At 38.6% G+C, this 14491-nt stretch overlaps 1 protein-coding gene across 3 annotated transcripts in view; it reads left to right on the top strand.

The window, feature by feature from the left end:
* The first annotated feature begins 1611 nt into the window (after positions 1-1611).
* The window catches only part of Nek4 (NIMA related kinase 4), a 30126-nt gene continuing 17246 nt past the window's right edge, over positions 1612-14491 (top strand). The window contains exons 1-7 of one of the 3 annotated variants that reach the window (XM_046452840.2): positions 1612-1943; positions 3999-4265; positions 5445-5642; positions 5829-5936; positions 7735-7889; positions 10567-10708; positions 13699-14106. In XM_046452840.2, the coding sequence (XP_046308796.1) occupies positions 1851-1943; positions 3999-4265; positions 5445-5642; positions 5829-5936; positions 7735-7889; positions 10567-10708; positions 13699-14106 (1371 nt within the window). In that variant the 5' untranslated portion in view covers positions 1612-1850. Of the gene's footprint in view, positions 1944-3183; positions 3257-3998; positions 4266-5444; positions 5643-5828; positions 5937-7734; positions 7890-10566; positions 10709-13698; positions 14107-14491 lie in introns of those variants that run through there. The other 2 variants (XM_046452842.2, XM_046452841.2) reach the window with 2 other exon arrangements.

The following is a 14491-nucleotide window of genomic DNA, read 5'->3' as shown; positions in this document are numbered from 1 at the left end:
CCCTCCCCAACCACTGACACCATTCTACTTCCTGTGTCTCTATGAATTTGCCTACTCTAGATACCTCACACAAGTCACATTGGTCGCTACCTTGTTTCCCTTAGCATAATGTCCTCAAGGTCCAGCCATGTTGCAGCATGTCAGTTTCCTTCCTTTAATTAGGCTTAATAATATTCCAATATCTGTATACAGATATTGCTTATCCAACATCCAAATATGAGTACTTAGATTGCTTCCAGTTTTTGGCTGTTGTGAATAATGTCGCTATGAACATGGGTGTTCATTTATTTATTTGAGTCCCTACTGTCAGTTTTGTCAGTGCGCTAGCGCTCCCGGCTTCTTTTGGTTTATATCTTGATAGAGTTTGGTGAAGGGATTTGTCAACATTATCTAATTATACGTTTAAGATTTGCATATTTCGCTGGGCATGGTGGCGCCTGCCTGTAATCCCAGCAGCTCAGGAGGTTGAGGCAGGAGGATCGCAAGTTCAAAGCCAGCCTCAGCAAAGGCGAGGTGCTGAGCAACTCAGTGAGACCCTGTCTCTAAATAAAGTACAAAATAGGGCTGGGGATGTGGCTCAGTGGTCGAGTGCCCCTGAGTTCAATCCCCAGTACCCAAAACAAACAAACATATTTCATCCACAATGCAAATTTCGTTTCCACAAGAAAACCAAAAGAAAAAAAGAATCATAAACAAATATTGAACTTAAGTTAATGATGTTGGTAAAGATAAAGCCAGGCTTTAGTAAAAAGCAGAGAAAACAGATTTTTATTCAGTAACTACTGACAGTAGGAAGAAAAGCTGAGCTTCATTCCAATTTATGTAGAGGTGACTGCGCGTTATAAAGGGAGAATGAGAGAGTAAAGAGGAGTGAGCAGGGGGCTCACATAGATAAAGGGAAATGAAAAATTACAATGGGTTGGTCAATGTAAACATAATTAAACCAGCTGTTTTTGCTAGCTGGCAATGTGGAAATTAGGATTCTATCCTCCCACATAGACTGGAGACAGAGACCTAACCCTTGCTGATGATTAAATCTCAAAAGAAGGGATTTCAGTCCTTGAGAAAGATACTCCGGTGTTGCACGATATATCTAGATCATCTCTCGTCTATCTAAATCTATTTATCAGGGGCAGGGGAAAAGATTTTTAATTGTACACTTTTTTTTGTTGTTGTTGTTTTAAAGTAAATGCTTCTAGGAAAGGGAGATGTTGGCTGGACCAAACGGTTGGAAAAGTACTGATATCTTCAACTTTGTAAAGTATCAAAAAGTAAGATGGACCTTGGGTGCACAGACCGTTATGCATGAGATAAAGCGAGCGTATGTCACACGCAGACACACACATTAGAATGTGAGCTCCAGGAAGGCAAGGACTTTGACAGACAAGCACACAGGCGATCAGTAAATATTCACAGAATGAATGAACCATACGCATAAATCTCTTAGAATCATCAACTGCAAAACCAGCAAAAGCTTCCACAGTAAATGGCAATTGTGCAGTTGAGCCGAGGCTCACGGAGCTTGCGCAGGACCCGGCGGAGTCGCTCTGGCCGGCCAGCGTCGCGGCTCTATGGCAGGTTCTCCCAGGACGGCGAAACCACTCTGGCCTCTCCCGCGTCAGCTCTATGGCGGGTCCTGTGGGAAAGTCAGAGCATGCGCAGGACTGCGCCGACTGGGATCGCTATGGCAGCGGCGTCGCGGCGGGCCGGCTTTAGGTGCTTCTACCCCTTCCAGGCCGTCTCCACAGCCTACCCTACCGCAGCCTCTCGGGCATGAGCGGGACCTCCTGCTGCGGCCCGCCGCCCTACCTGCTGCCGCAGCATCTCGACTGTGGGTCTGCGTCAGGAATATGCCCCTGGCCGCCTATTGCTACGTGCGGGTCGTGGGCAAAGGCAGCTACGGGGAGGTGACGCTCGTGAAACACCGGCGGGACGGCAGGCAGGTCCGCGGGGGTCGGGCCCAGCAAAGGGTGGGCAGGGCTGCATGAACCGATTCCAGAGGACGAGGCCCGGGGCGGGGTGAAAGGTTTCATCTAGGATGGCACTTCTTCAGGGAAATTGTCCCAAACTATCAAGACGAGGCCAGGCCCGTTATCATATGCGCACATTCTTCCTCTACTTCTCATAGGTGGTAGTGAGTGGTGTGCTTGATGTACACACCTTTTTCCCACCCCTAACAATTCCATGTGAGCAGGCAAGTATCATGCATTCTAACCCAGCACCTCTCAAGCCTTACTTCGTGAACAAAGAATCCCAAACTTCTCTAACTGCAGATTGCTGGACTCATTTAAAACTCAGCTCATCACCTTCCTGCCAAACCTTCATTCCCAGCCCCTATTTCAATTGAGCAGTATCATCAGCCATGCAGTTTCCCACGCTGGGTACATGGGTTATCTTTAATGCCCCCCAACTCTGATTATTTTTATACATCACTAAGGCAACAGGGTTCTCCGTCTCCAATGTTAGGAGCCCAATCCAGGATACCACTTTTTTCCCCCACACCTACTTGATGCTCTGTGACCCATCACTTACTTTGCTTCAGCTTCCATGCTCTTTCTAAAACTTCAAAGCGATGTTATCACACCTTTGCTTAAAACACTTTATCCTGTCACCCAAAGGATAATGAACAAGTTCTTCAATATGGTTTATTAAGAAGAGTGATTACATAGTGTATTGTACAAGCTGGGACAATTTTGAAACTGAAAGGAAGTACTATTAACAGATCACTGACAACCCAGTTGCATCAAGCAAACTAAGAGATGTTCACCCTAAGCACAGGCCCACTTACCTATTCCTCCTTGTCCCGGGTGCTGGTTGCTGTGCTTGGAACACAAGCTCAGGCATAAGAGGTTTATTCAATAGGCACAGGGGGATTTTCCTTAGATTTTTGAGCTGAGGACAGGAGATTAGTTATAATAATAGCCCTTCATGTTTGAGTAGTAGTTTACATTTCACAAAGCACCTTTTTGTATGTGTTTTTTGAAGAAATGAATTGTATGGTCTTTTGAGTGAGGGAAGTATAGTAGATGTTAAAGCATGTTGATTTTTTTAAAAGTAAGAATAATTTTGTAGGTTGAGGATCAGTGATTTTCAACCTTCCTGGACCATGGATTATCTAATAACTCATGGAGTATCCATAAACCCATTCTGTCTGGAGATGTATATTCAAGATATATTTTTATGCCTCTTTGTAGGGGGAACTTAGAGGTTAAGGAATTAAGGACTCTCTAACCCAGATTTTATGACTGATCCAATGGTATGTTATTTTTGATTCACTTTTTAGCCATTAATTAATTTGTATATTTTTTGTTTTGTTGTCATCTTCTTCTTCCTCTTTTTTTTCCTTTTTTTGTTCTGGGAATTGAACCCAGGGGTACTTTACCACTGAGCTACTTTTTTTTTTAATATTTTCAGACAGGGCCTTATTGAATTGTTTAGGGCTCGTAAAGTTGCTGAAGCTGGCCTTGGACTTGCAATCCTTCTTCCTCAGCCTCTTGAGTCACTGGGATTCCAGGTGTGCTTCACCATGCATACCATTTTTTCTGAGATGGGGATCTCACTATTCCCAGCTGGCTTTGAATTCCTGGACTCAAACAATCCTGTCTCAGTCTCCTAAAGTAGATGGGACTGCTGGTTTGGCTCAATGAAATTGTAAACTGCAGATGGAAAGGATAATTTCTTTTTTGTGACCCTACATGGCCCAACTTATAAAAAGTATCATTAGTAACAGCAAAAATTTTCCCTGGTTTCATGCTTCCCTTTTCTCTTTGTGGCGCTGTGGATTGAATCAGGGGCTTTGTGCATGCTGGGAAAGTGCTCTATCAACTGAGTTACATCTCTAGCAATTTTATGCTTTGTAAAATACAAAATTAGTGGGTTATCTGACTGGTTCCAGAAGGTTGGTTTTGAGGACATTTATGAAAGCTCTTAGACAGTTTAGAACCTACAAAACTGTATGTTTACATGCATATTGTAAAAATATGTGTTTTCATTGTTAGTATGTCATCAAAAAACTGAACCTCCGAAATGCCTCCAGCCGAGAACGGCGAGCTGCTGAACAGGAAGCTCAGCTCTTGTCTCAGCTGAAGCACCCCAACATTGTCACCTACAAAGAGTCGTGGGAGGGAGGAGATGGCCTGCTCTACATTGTCATGGGCTTCTGTGAAGGAGGTGATCTGTACCGGAAGCTCAAGGAGCAAAAAGGGCAACTTCTGCCTGAAAGTCAGGTGGTAGAATGGTTTGTACAGATTGCCATGGCTTTGCAGGTACTGTTTATACTCATAACATCCCACTTGCTCCAAGGTGGCAGGAAGATGATGTGTATTTTAAGAAAAAATTTCCCCAATGCTTACATGAACAAAACGTTTTTTGGAGAATGAATGTATAAAGTGGACCCTGTCCCTCTTACTATAACATTGGAATGTTTCTGAGTGAGTGATATCTATATTATAGTAGACACAGATTCCATGTCTAATTTCAGGGGGCAGGGAGCTAATTCTTTTTTCATTTAATATTCATAACAAGGTTAATTTTAAGGAGCCTAAGTCAGCTGGGCATGGTGGTGCACATCTGTAATCCCAGTGACTCTGGAGACTGAGGAAGGAGGATTGTAAGTTCAAAGCCAACCTCAGCAACTTAGCAAGGCCCTAAGCAACTCTGTGAGGTTGCCCTAAACAACCCTGTCTCTAATTAATTAAAAAAAAAAAAAAAGGGCTGGGATGTGGCTCAGTGGTTAAGTGTCCCTGGGTTCAATCCCTAATACAAAAAAAAAAAAACAAAAAACAAAGACCCTGAATCAACAAAGAGCAAAGAATGATCATGTTTGTCAGTAGCTGGTGAGCTGTGTCATGCTGAAAGGTGGCTTTTCTAATTAATATTCCTAAACAGTGGGAGTTTGGGCTTTTATCCTGCTGTGGCAGTGGAGGTAGAAGTGCACAAATTTCTGTTTAATATACACATACCTCAGAGTGAGACTGTTTGTGAACTGCCAATCTGAAACTGGGCAGAATTATCCAGAATTACTTGCCTTTGTTGTTTAAGTTCTAAGATATTCTCTAAATACAGATGATCTTGTAATATTTGAAAACATTATGCCCAGGATTTCATGAGTCTGAGAGGAATGCACACCTGACTTTGTGTAAGTTTCCTACCTTCAGCGGGAGTTTATAGGCATATTTTAAAACTGGATCCAGGTAATACTAAAATGGTGTGATTGTCAAGATACCAGGAAACAATTTTGGAAGGTTAAGGGCCAGTTAAAGTGTAGAACTTATAATATTTTTACTTTGAAGTTTGTATTTTATTTAGAGATTATAAAACAATAATGTTTTGGTAGATAGGTAATGAAGGCTCTTTAATTCCTGCAATTACTGATGATATTTAAAAAGGAATAAATAAATAAATCAGCGTGTTTATATAAAATGAGATTCGATTTCTCTTCTCAGTATTTACATGAAAAACACATCCTTCATCGAGATCTGAAAACTCAAAATGTCTTTCTCACAAGAACAAACATCATCAAAGTGGGTGACCTAGGAATTGCTCGAGTGTTAGAAAACCACTGTGACATGGCAAGCACCCTCATTGGCACACCCTATTACATGAGCCCTGAATTGTTCTCAAACAGACCCTACAACTATAAGGTAGGATTGGCTATGCATGTTTTCACCTTGTCTCTGGGAGAGTATTCATTTTAGAACCCATCAGAACAGTTAAATCAGAATTATCTGTGTGTTGATTAAAGGACAATATCTTTTTTTTTTAAACAGGGAAAAGTGAAAATAAGGTCTTCTAGCATTTAATCACTCACTTTTTTTTTTTTTTCCTAGTCTGATGTTTGGGCTTTGGGATGCTGTGTCTATGAAATGGCCACCCTGAAACATGCTTTCAATGCAAAAGACATGAATTCTTTAGTTTATCGGATTATTGAAGGAAAGGTAAAAAGCTAATCTAGAATTAATTAAGCAAGGTTTATGTAATGCAGATTTGTAAATAACTACTGTTAAATCTTGGATGATTTTGGTTAGTTAATGAGTAGTCATTGAAACTGGGTCAAGTTCAAAGCCAGCCTCAGCAACTTGGCAAGATCTTGTTTCAAAAGAAGTCGTGGGGGGGGGGGGCGCGCGTGTAGTCTAGTGATAAAGCACCCTTGGATTCAGTCCCCACTATTGGCTGGGATAGAGGGAAGGTGGGTTCCTTCTATGTAAGACTGAACTTAAAAAGAAAGAATTGATTTTTTTTTTTTTTTTGGGTATCTGTGTGGTCCAGGGGCTTGAAGCCAGGGACGCTCTACCATTGAGCTATATCCCAGTCCCTTTTTGCTTTTCATTTTGAGATAGGGTTTCACCAAGTTGCCCAAACTGGCCTTGAACTTGTCTTATTGTCATAGCCTCCTAAGAAACTGAAATTACAGGTGTATACCGCTGTGCCTGGTTTTGATAATTTCTTATATTAATTTGTAGAGGTAGCTTAATGGGGGCTAGGGATATAGCTCAGTTGGTAGAGTGCTTGCCTTGCATGCACAAGGCCCTGGGTTCAATCCCCAACATGATGCCAAAAAAAAAAAAAAGAGGTGGCTTAATGGCTCAAAAGAATCTACTTTTTGAAAATCTTTCTCTGTAGCCACAGGATGTGCTGGTGCTCTGAGAGGCTGTTGGCATCATCTCCTGAGCAGCTGATGGTTGAGTGAGTCTATTTACAATGAGTCTACTCTGTTTGAACTTGTTCCATTCAAAATCATCACGATCACTAATAAGTGGTTAGAAACTGCAGAAAGCATTTTAGTACTAGGAGTTGAACCCAGGGATGCTTTACTATTGAGCTACATCCCTAGTCCTTTTGATTTTTTATTTTGAGATAGGGTCTCACTAAGTTGCTGAGGCTGGCCTTGAGCTTGTGATCCTCCTGCTTTAGCCTCTTCAGTTGTTGGGATTACAGACATGTACCATTGCACTAACTTTGTATGTTATGAGGGTGTTGCCCTTTGTAGTGTCAAGAGTCCACGCACCATTAAATTTTAAGATTCCAGATCACCTACTAATTTTAGTATTATCCCAAAACTCATTTAATTTTTAAATTTGAAAAATATTAAAAAAACACAAACAAAAATTAAAATTTTTCTATATTCTATTACTTAAAAAATCCAAAAGAAAGGAGCGAAATTCCTTCTCTTTTGTTTCCCCTAGAGATAACCACTGCTAACAAGCTAGGCCTCCTAGCTTTTCTCTGCCTTAAAACAGACATGACTCAGTATATATACACATACAGACACTTAAAAAAAGAAACTGAAATGGAATCAGGCTGTATTCCATGGTACACAACTTCCTTTTATTGGGTTAATGCATAAGAGACATCTTTTCTGGTCAATACTTATATTTTTTAAGCAGCTGCCTAGTAGTCTATAGGAAGAATGTACCATACTTTATTCCACAGGTTCATTATGGAGGGGAATTTGTTTTTATTTGTTGAACAATACTGCATTGAACACCCTGGTGTATAAATCTTTCTTTCTTTTCTTTTTTTTTTTTTTTGGTGCTGGGGATTGAACCCAGAGCTTCATGCATGCCAGGAGAGCACTCTACCACTGAGCCACATTCCCAGCTCTAGGCTGGTTTATTTTCTACTTCAGTGAATGTATGGATGTAAGAATTTAAGTAAATATTGGGAAACTTTTATTATCTTTTATTTAATTCATAAGATCACTAGTTATAATTGCATTATTATTTTTCTTTGTAGCTGCCACCAATGCCAAGCGTTTATAGCCCAGAGCTGGCAGAACTGATAAGAACAATGCTGAGCAAAAGACCTGAAGAAAGACCCTCTGTGAGGAGCATCCTGAGGCAGCCTTATATAAAACGCCAAATCTCTGTGTTTTTGGAGGCCACGAAGGCGTAAGATACTTCCTTTGTAAATAGCTGGGCTAGATAGATGGAATAAATAGATGGTAGCTTCTATAATTTTCATATGCAATAATTTATGGTGAGTGTTTTTTAAACATGAAGTAAAATTGCATTATTAGAATATGTAGAGAGGCAAAATTTTCCCCTTTTTGGATTTTTTGGCTTAGGCCCAAGAAACTGATGTAAGACAAATTAACAAGAAAAAAGTACACACTTATTTAATAAAACTTACGTGACACTGGAGCTCTCAAAAAGAAATGAAGACCTCAAAGAGTGGTGAAACCTAAATGCAAAATTCTGGGTTGAACAGGAGAGACAATTGTGGAAAAATAATCGAACTGGAGAGGCCAAAGGAGGCTAAGAATTACTTTAACGAGTTATATTTGTATAGAATTCTCAATCTCAACTTTCCATTCAGGATAAGAACTTAACTTTCCTTCTTCTTCTTCTTTTTTTTTTTTTGGTGGTACTGGGGATTGAACCTAGGGCCTTGCGTATGTAAAGCAAGCACTCTACCAACTGAGTTATATCCACAGCCCTTAACTCTCCTTCTGATACTGAGAAGACAACTTCCATTAGGGTTTTTTTCTCTTGCTTTCAGGAAGAAAAAGAAAGATCAGCACATCCTTCTTACATTTGCAGTTTAAGTGCTGTTAGGTCAAAGTAATCCTTCTGCCAAAGTGGCATATTTTGGGATGGCATATTCTGGCACCTTTGAAATACATGTGGAAATTTGCCTAATTGCTAAAATCAGAAATCTAGGGAACTATTTAGAGTACTACTATTATATTAGTTATTATGTAAGAGGATAGTTGTATACATATAAAAATAGTGTTCAAATTCCTGAGCATTTGTGAGATTTCTCCCTTTTTTTGTGGTACTGGGGATTGAACCCAGGGCTGTTTTACCACCGAGCTACAATCCCCAGCTCTTTTTATTTTTATTTTGAGACAAATTCTTGTTAAATTGTATAAGGCTTTACTAAGTTGCTAAGGCTGACCTTGAACTTGCTGTCCTCTTGCCTACATTCTCCTGAGTTGCTGGGATTATAAGCATGCACAAATGTGCCTGGTTCATAGGGTTTCTTTTTTTATTCATAAAACTTTTGTAGAAAATAATTTCTTTTTTTAAAATATATATGTATATATATTTTTAGTTGTAGATGGATACAATATCTTTATTTTATTTATTTATTTATTTTATAAGGTGCTGAGGATGGAACCTAGTGCCTCATGCATGCAAGGCAGGCGCTCAACCACTGAACTACAACCCCAGCCCAAGAGTTTCTATTTTTGACTTACAGGTTCTACCTTCACCAAACAGGTGTTTAGGGCTGAACAAACTTGTCACTCTTTTGGCTTCTCTTTTTGTGGTGGCAAATTAAATTTGGAAGGAGAAAGGCAATACTAGAGAGGCCAGGGAATAAAGAAGGACCATCTTTTTATTCATATTGTGTATAATTTCCAACCAGACAGACCTTTGGCCTCTTCTTCTGATAGAGGGAGGACGTCTTTCAGATGGGGTTTTATCTTTTACTTTCACGAAGACAAAGGAGGGTCAGAGCACCTTTCTCATATCTGCTGTTCTTTAAGTGCCATTAGCTCAAAATAATGTTTTTGATCTCTGTCCTCTGCTGTGATCTCCATGTTCTGATCATGGAGATCATGTCCTTACATCCGTAGTTTCCTTGAATTCTCCAGAGGTTTACCCCAGATGTAGAAACAACACACTAAAACAGCCAGGGCATGACTTTGCTGTATAACATTTTTCTGCAAGTCAGGAAATGTATACCATTCATTTCTACTCTCAAATTTAGCAAAGCAGTTATGGTATTATTGCTAATATGAAACTTGGAAGATGAAACTTACCTTGTTTCTTCTGAATGTGAGGAACTTTCTAGTAGAATTTTTATCATAGAATAACTTTGTATTTACTGAGAAGTTGCAAAGATAGTATAAAGAGTTCCTGTATACCCTTCACCTGGTTTCTTCTATTGTTTACACCTTATGTTTCCATAGTATATTTATCAAAACTAAGAAACCAGCCAAGGTACATTACTCTTGATTAATCTCCAGATTTGCTTTTGCTTTTGCTAGTTTTTTCTCTAATGTCCCTTTTTCTGTTCCAGAATTCAGTCCAGGATACCATGGGATATAGTTAAAAATATAAGTTTTATTTATTTATTTATTTTTTTGTGGTGCTAAGGATCAAACCCAGTGCCTCACATGTGCTAGGCGAGCATTCTACCATTAAGCCATAACCTCAGCCCTTAAAAAACCTTTTTTTTAGTAGTAGATGAACACAATACCTTTATTTATTTATTTATTTTTATGTGGTTCTGAGGATGTAACCCAGTAATTCACGCATGCTAGGCGAGTGTTCTACCACTGAGCCATAACCCCAGTCCTACTAATGTATATTTAATACTCATTCTCCTTAGTCTTCTTGGGTCAGTGATAGCTTTTCACTTTTTTTTTTTTTTTTAACAATCTTGAATGTTTTGAAGACTACTGGTCAGGTGTTTTGTAAAATGCCTTCTAGATTTTTAGAAGACTGTTTTCTATAAATGGTGCTTAAGGAAGTATAACGTATATACGTCTTCATATATACATAAAAACTCTCAATCTTCACCATATTGATAATAACCCTTCTTTTTTTCTTTATAAAGAAAAACCTCCAAAAATAACATCAAAAATGGTGATTCTAAATCCAAGCCTGTTGCTACTGTTGTTTCCAGAAAGGCAGGATCAAATCTTGAAGCAATCAATCACCAACAATATTCTGCTGAGGATTCTAAGACATATATAATGGTATGTTTCTTTTTAAAGAATAATGTTTTAGAAACTATTTTAAAAATAGGTTATCTTCTGGGCATAGTAACACACATTTGTAAAATCCCAGAGACTTAGGAGGCTGAGGAAGGAAGATCACAAATTTGAGGCTAACCTGGAGAACTCAGTGAGACCCTGTTTCAAAAGAGAAAAAATAAAATGGACTGGGGTGGTAGCTTAGACGTAGAGTGCTTCCGGGTTCAATCCTCAGTACTGAAAGGAAAAAAAAAAAAAAACAAATTATTTTGTTGGGAAATGATTATGCTTTACTAGAGATTCTGTTGAGCTTTAATTAAGCCTGTATTATAAAGAAAAAATACTGGTGAGGTGATTATTTTAGCTCACTTTATTCACAGTGGGCTATTGAACTGTTCATGAAGTCAGGGCTGTAAAAATTTTTTAGATTTCTTTGAGATGAAGTTTGCATAAGATAAAATCAACCATTTTATTTTAAATATTAATTTTTTAGTTGTAGTTGGACATAATACCTTTTTATTTTATTTATTTTTATGTGGTTGTGAGAATCGAACCCAGGGCCTCGCATGTGCTAGTAGAGCAGATGCTCTACTGCTGAGCCACAACCCCAGCCCTAAAATCAATCATTTTAAAGTGAACAATTATGTGAATTTAGTACATTCACAATGTTGTGCAACCATCACCTCTTATCTGGTTCCAGAACATTTTCATTAGCGTAAAGGAAATCCTTTACAGCAGTCACTCCCATTTCTCTCTCCCATCCAGCTCCTGGCAATCACCAGTGTTTTCTTTTTTTTTATGTTACTGTATTTTTTAATTTCTTTATTTTATTTATTTATTTTTATATGGTTCTGAGGATCGAACCTAGTGTCTCATATGTGCTAGGCAAGTACTCTATCACTGAGCTACAACTGCAGACCCACATCAATGTGTTTCTGTCTCTATGGATTTACCTAGCCTAATTATTTCATATAAATGGAATCATACAATGTGTGACCTTTCATGTCTGGCTTCTTTGACTTAGTGTGTTTTTATAGTTCATTCACATGGCATTTATATTGGTTTATATGTCTGTCAGTTTCAGTTTTACAGCATTGATTATTATAGCTTTGTAATAAGTTTCTAAATTAGGAAATGTGGGTCATCTAGCTATGTTCTTCTTTTTCAGGATTGTTTTGGTTATTTAGGATCCCTTAGGATTCCCGATGAATTCTGTAGCAGTTTTTTTTTCATATTTCTTACAGCAGTGTTTTATAATTTTCTTTGTACAAGTCTTTCACATCCTTGGTTATGTTAATTCCTCTATTTTATCATTTTTTTGGTGTGTATGGAACTGAATATTGAAACCATGGGTACTGAACCACTGAGCTACATCCCCAGCCCTTTTTATTTTTTATTTTGACTCAGGTTCTAAGTTGCTCAGGCTGACCTTGAACTTGGAATCTTCCAGCCTTAGCTTCCTGAGTAGCTGGGATTATAGGAGTACATCACCAAGCTTGACTATTTAATTCTTTTTGATGCTATTATAAATGAAATTATTTTTATAATTTTCTTTTCAGATTGTTCATTATTAGTGTATAGAAATACAACTGATTTTTATTTGTTGATTTTTGTCTCCTGCTACTTTACTAAATTCATTTGTTAGTTCCAACAGTTTTTTTGTGGAGTCTTTAGGGTTTTCTACATTTAAGATTATGTCATCTTGGGCTGGGGCTGTAGCTCAGTGACAGAACACTTGCCTAGCACATGTGAAGCATTGGGTTCTATCCTTAGCACCACATAAAAATAAGACAAATAAAATAAAGGCATACTGTTTACCTACAACAACAATAACAAAATTTTTAAAAAATCATCTCATCTGTGAAGAGGAATAATTTTACTTCTTGCTTTTCAATTCCAATGCCTCTCCTTCCTTCCTTCCTTCCCTCCCTCCCTCCCTCCCTCCTTCCTTCCTTCCTTCCTTCCTTCTCAATTGCTCTAGCTACAATTTCCAGTATTGTGGTAAATAGAAGTGGAGAGAGTGGGCATGTTTGCCGTGTTCCTAATCTTACAGGAAAAGCTTTCAGAGTTTCGTCATTAACTATAATGTTCAGTATAGGCTTTCTACATATGGCTTTTATTATGTTAAGATTGTTTTCTTCTGTTCCAAGTGTGCCATTTTTTTTCCATGAAAGAGTGTTGAATTTTGTCAAATGCATTTTCTGCATCAATTATTGATGGTCATGTAGTTTTTCCCCCTTCATTCTGTTCATGTGGTGTATTATATTGATGATTTCGATATGAATAATCTTTGCATTCCAGGAATAAGTCCCACTTGAGTACATTGTACCTTTTTTTTTTTTGGGGGGGGGGGTCACAGCAGTATTTCAACCATTTTAAATCATGCAGTTCAGTGCCTTCAATTACATTCACAATGTCTTATAGCCACTGCCATTATCTCCAAAACCTTTTTATCATTCCAAACAGAAAATTCACCAGTTAAGCAGTAACTCCCTGTTCTTCCATCCCCAGGCCCTGGTGACCTCTCATCTACTCTGTCTTTATTGAATTTGCCTATTTTAGATATTTTATATAAATAGAACCAGCATATAATATTTGTCTTTTTGTGTCTGGCTTTTTCATTTGGTGTATTTTCCGGTTCATCTGTGTTAGAATTCCCGCCCTTTTAAATACTAAATAATATTCCATTGTATGTATATCCACATTATGGTCATCCATTCATCCACTGATTGACATTTGGGTTGTTTCCATCTTTTGGCTATTTTGAATAGTGCTGCTAGAAACATTGGTTCACACATACCTATTGAATCCCTGCTTTTGGTTCTTTGGAGTATGTATATAGGAATGAAATTGCTAGTATGGTAATTCTATGGCAATTCAAAGGTATTTCTATGTTTAACTTTTTGAGGAATGTGTTGTTCAATTTTGAGTTAATTTTTATATTTGGTGTGTCCAGGAGTTCTTTAATAATTTGAAAACATCTTTTTGCTCAGAGTGAAGATAAATGTTTGTCCCAGGAGAAACCAATTGTTATTGGTCCCTTGAAACCACCTGCTAGTCTGAAAGTCCACACTGACAAATTGGATATGAGCAGTACTGCAGAGTCACAAGCCACAATCAGTAGGGTAAATATTGACATCTTACCTGCAGAAAGAAGAGACTCCATGAATGATGGCCTAATTCAGAAGAATCAACAAAGACACTTAGATGCCTCTAGTGAGCACAAAGATAAATGCAGTATTTCTCAAGTGAAGGAGGAGAGTCTGCAGGATAATTCTAAGTCTAGTGCTCATCCTGAAAGCCTGATTCTCACATTGTCCTCTGATAGTGGCAGTGCGGATAGGAGTGGAGCAGTGAAGCTGTTGCAGCCTCTAAACAAAGACCCAAAGCCAAAGGACCATGTGAGTAATATACACTAGGAGTCCCTTTCAGAAAGAAGACTGGGAAGTGTGGTTACAATAGTTGGGTATACTCTAATTGTCAGGAAAATCAGTTATTTTGTATTCCAGTTTAAACTTAGAGGGATATCTTCATCACCTGCCAAAACCACACACACACACACACAAAAAAAAAAAAACAAACCACTAATCCCAATACCAATACCCAAGCAGCAGTCACTCTCCATTCTTCCTTGTCTCCATCCTCTGGCAACATTTGTCCCTATGAATTTGCCTATTCTGGGCATTTCTTAGAATTATATACATTTGGGGCTGGGGATGTGGCTCAAGCGGTAGCGCGCTCGCCTGGCATGCGTGCGGCCTGGGTTCGATCCTCAGCACCACATAC

This window comes from Marmota monax, unplaced genomic scaffold (genome assembly GCF_021218885.2).
Source record: "Marmota monax isolate L192 unplaced genomic scaffold, Marmota_monax_Labrador192_F-V1.1 WCK01_AAM20220418_F8-fsc00042, whole genome shotgun sequence".
NCBI lineage: Eukaryota > Metazoa > Chordata > Mammalia > Rodentia > Sciuridae > Marmota > Marmota monax.
This window is presented reverse-complemented; position numbering and strand designations above follow the sequence as displayed.